The sequence below is a fragment of the Mustela erminea genome, chromosome 8 (assembly GCF_009829155.1).
Source record: "Mustela erminea isolate mMusErm1 chromosome 8, mMusErm1.Pri, whole genome shotgun sequence".
In the NCBI taxonomy this organism is placed as follows: domain Eukaryota; kingdom Metazoa; phylum Chordata; class Mammalia; order Carnivora; family Mustelidae; genus Mustela; species Mustela erminea.
The window spans coordinates 59,577,800-59,581,539 of record NC_045621.1 but is presented as its reverse complement, the minus strand read 5'-3'; the positions used below and the strand labels follow the sequence as shown (position 1 = coordinate 59,581,539).

The following is a 3,740-nucleotide window of genomic DNA, read 5'->3' as shown; positions in this document are numbered from 1 at the left end:
CATAGTAACAAGACTCTCATTGGCTCTCCCCATTGTTTGGCCCCTTATTGGTCACTCTACTGCATATAAGCTAAGGAAGTTGACGAAATAAACAGGAATGAAGCATTAAATAAACGGAATGAAGCATTAACACCATACCAGGCTGATTGTCGTTCTTGCGGGACGAGGGCGACAAATGGTGCCAAAACCCGGGAAATATTAAGAAAAATAGAAAAACCTTGCAAGGGAGAAGTCCACAGGTAAGCAGGGTAAAACCACGACAAAGGTGGTGGGAATCTTGTACAAGTCCGCAATAAGAAGCGGGGCGTCCTTAGAGCTGGGATTTAGCGAGTCCGCAATAAGAAGCGGAGCGGCCTTAGAGCCGGGATTTTACAAGTCCGCAATAAGAAGCGGGGCGGCCATAGAGCCGGGATTTAGTGGCAAGTAAACGCGGAACAGCCATTAGGTTGGGATTCTAATTATGGGATCTGGACTGTCAAAGTCGAGGTTAGAAGGTTCCCTAAAGGACCTTCTAAAGGCCAATGGCACGCCATTAAAAACAAAAACTGCTAGGAAATTTTTTGACGCTCGATAAAAACGGTCAAGCAGCAGCTGAAAGACATTCAGCCCATATGGATTCTTCCCCCAAGCCCTTAGTTCTTTGGAAGGATATCCTTACGGGACAATGGAAAGGCCCGGATCCTGTATTAATCTGGAGCAGAGGTTCCGTTTGTGTTTTCCCACAGGACAAAGAAGTGCCAATTTGGATTCCAAAGAGATTGGTCCGGAAGGCCCCTGAGAACAAGGATGAGGACAAAGGAAGCCATGATCTTCCTACTGTCGTGGGGGACTCTGATATTCCTAATTCCCCCGACGGCGACACGTGAATTATGGGTTATTCTGAAGGCTTGGCCCTATCCTTTACCCTTAACTAATTCTTCCTTTATCTCCCCCTGCCCCCGTTCTTCACTAGTTGAAATACTGAGTGTTGGTTCTATTGTTCCTTTTTCTGCGCTCTGTGTTACCCCTGTAAAATTCTCTAACCTTAGTCAGATTAGCAATTCCTCCCAACAGCTCTCCCAGTATTTGCAGGGTGCTTGGTCTGACGATTTTCAAAATTTCACACGAATCCTTCTGGCTGAGATAACTCGACTAAATAGTACACGTGTGCAACCAGCTTCCCTTCCAGAGCTATTTCAAACATTCAGCAATACGTTCCAGTTCACCAAACAATGGGCTGGCATAATTGGTCTTCTTGTCCTCCTCCTTATTGGCATTCTGCTTCTATTCAGAAAAGTTCGCCAATGGAGAACACGGCAGCGAGTGCAGAGCCGAGCTATAGTACAAGCCTTTATGTCAATAGAGGCTGGGACATCTCCCCAGATATGGCTAAGCATGCTAGGTCGGTAGTCAAAGACGGGTAAGATCAGTAGAGAAACATACCAACCTAAGACAGGACAGAGATCATCGATATCTTGTGTCTGATGATGGGTAAGGATGTTTTCTGCTACTGATGACCTAAGACAGGCACGATCCCTGCCATAAAACAAAAAAGGGGGAGATGTTGGGGACTGCCTCCGGCCGGGAAAGTCCCCGCCATTACAAGATGGTGCTTGGCTCACTGCCAGCAAAATACGCTGCAAGTAAACAACGAACGTTCTGGTGAAGCCCGCCTAAAGGAGGGCATAGTCATTGGCTGTTTCAAATTTAATCAGCATAGTAACAAGACTCTCATTGGCTCTCCCCATTGTTTGGCCCCTTATTGATCATCCTGCTGCACATAAGCTAAGGAAGTTGACGAAATAAAGGTGGAATGAAGCATTAACACCATACCAGGCTGACTGTCGTTCTTGCGGGATGAGGGCGACAAATGAATATGATATTTTTTTCTGTGGAAAATGAGGAGACATTCAATGATCAAAACCATCCAAACAATTAAAAAGTTGTATTTCTGTATTTGCATGTGCATGTAAAGTGTTCATCTGTATGTAGGAATTGTGGTAGAGTTTTAGATTCTATTCACAACAGCCCAGGGCCTGCCCTCTAACATCTTACAATCTATTCAGACATTGATTCCAACAGATAAATGAAAGACATATAGAAAGTGGTCTGAAATTGATGTCTGGAAGTATAAGTTGGAAAGAAGATGGTTCTCATGAGTATCTGAATGGAGTAAGACAGTACTTACAGTCTGAGAAGACACAGCTATGATAAGTGGGCTGGTGCCAAGCAAAAGATTTATTCCTCAAAACAGAAGTGCTTATTTTTTTCCTGACTTGTTTCCTCTATTAGCTAGTAATCTTTAATATCCGAATGCTGCTCTTGCCCCAAGTTTGTTCTTTTCTTTCTATTTTTCAGGCCACTCTGAGTTTTGCTTTACTTCTTTCCTCTCCTGTTTTTCTTTGGAAATGGCTCAAGAAAAGTTTTTGGCAAGAAGCCTGAAATGGTAGGAGGTATGGACATACCTTGGAGATATTGTGGGTTTGGTTCCAGACTACCACAATAAGTATATGTTGCAATAAAGCAATTCTAATGATTTTTTAACTTCCCAGTGCATATAAAAGTTATGTTTACACTATTCTGTAGTCTATTAAGCGTAACATAGCATTATCTCTAAAAAACCCCAATATGCATAATTTAATTTAAAAATACTCGATTGGTTTAAAAAAAAACTAGTAATAATAACCATCCCCTTCCAGAAAGTCATCAGTGGTGACTTTTTGCTGGTGGAGGGTCATGCCTCCCTGTTGATAGCTGCTGACTGATCAGGATGGTAGTTTCTGAAAGTTGGGGTAACCGTGACAATTTCTTAAAATAACACAACAATGAAGTTTGCTGGATTGATTGATTCCTCCTTTCACAAATAATTTTTCTGTAGCATGTGATTATGTTTGATATCATTTTATCCACAGAACTTCTTTCAAATATTAGCAATAAATAAGGCTTGTTTTCATATCATTTGTATTCACTGGAGTGTCACTTTAATTTACTTCATGAACTTTTCCTTTGCATTCACAACTTAGCTAACTCTCTTGTACAAGAGGCTTAGCTTTCAGCCTCTTTTGGCTTTCAACATGTCTTCCTCACTAAGCATAATCATTTCTAGCTTTTGATTTAAAGTGAGAGATGTGTTCACAATTCCAGACTTCAAGTTATATTATAAAGCTTTAGTAATCAAAACTGTATGGTACTGGCACAAAAATAGACACACAGATCAATAGAATGGAATAGAAATCCCAGAAATAAACCTACAATTATATGGTCAATTAGTCCTTGACAGAGCAGAAAAGAATATCCAATGGGAAGAATTCTGTTCAATTAATGGTGTTGGGAAAACTGACAGCTACCTGCAAAAGAATGAAACTGGAACACTTTCTTTCACCATACATAAAAATAAATTCAAAATGGGTTAAAGACCTAAATGTGAAACTTAAGACCATAAAAATACTAGAAGAGAGTACAGGCAATAATTTCTCTGACATTGGCGATGCAGTATTTTCCTAGATATGTCTTCTGAGGCAAGGGAAATAAAAGGAAAAATAAACTTGGGATTACATAAAAATAAAAAGCTTCTGCACAGCAAAGGAAACAATCAACAAAACTAAAAGACAGCCTACTGAATAAGAAAAGATATTTACAAATGTTGTATCTCATAAAAGCTTAGTATCCAAGATATGTAAAGAACTTCTACAACAAGATCCAAAAAACAAATAATCCCATTTTTTAAAATGGACAGGAGACATAAACAGACATTTGTCCTA

At 40.2% G+C, this 3,740-nt stretch overlaps 1 protein-coding gene across 1 annotated transcript; it reads left to right on the top strand.

The window, feature by feature from the left end:
• Window positions 1-231: 231 nt before the first annotated feature.
• LOC116597697 lies at window positions 232-1,400 on the top strand. Its single transcript, XM_032355765.1, has 2 exons — window positions 232-239; window positions 701-1,400. The coding sequence occupies exon 2, from the start codon at window positions 787-789 to the stop codon at window positions 1,387-1,389; it is 603 nt and encodes a 200-aa protein (XP_032211656.1). The 5' UTR covers window positions 232-239; window positions 701-786; the 3' UTR covers window positions 1,390-1,400.
• Window positions 1,401-3,740: the final 2,340 nt, after the last annotated feature.

What these genes read in the sequence shown, in the direction of transcription:
- LOC116597697 (XM_032355765.1), top strand. Translation starts at nt 787, where the DNA reads ATGAGGACAAAGGAAGCCATGATCTTCCTACTGTCGTGGGGGACTCTG.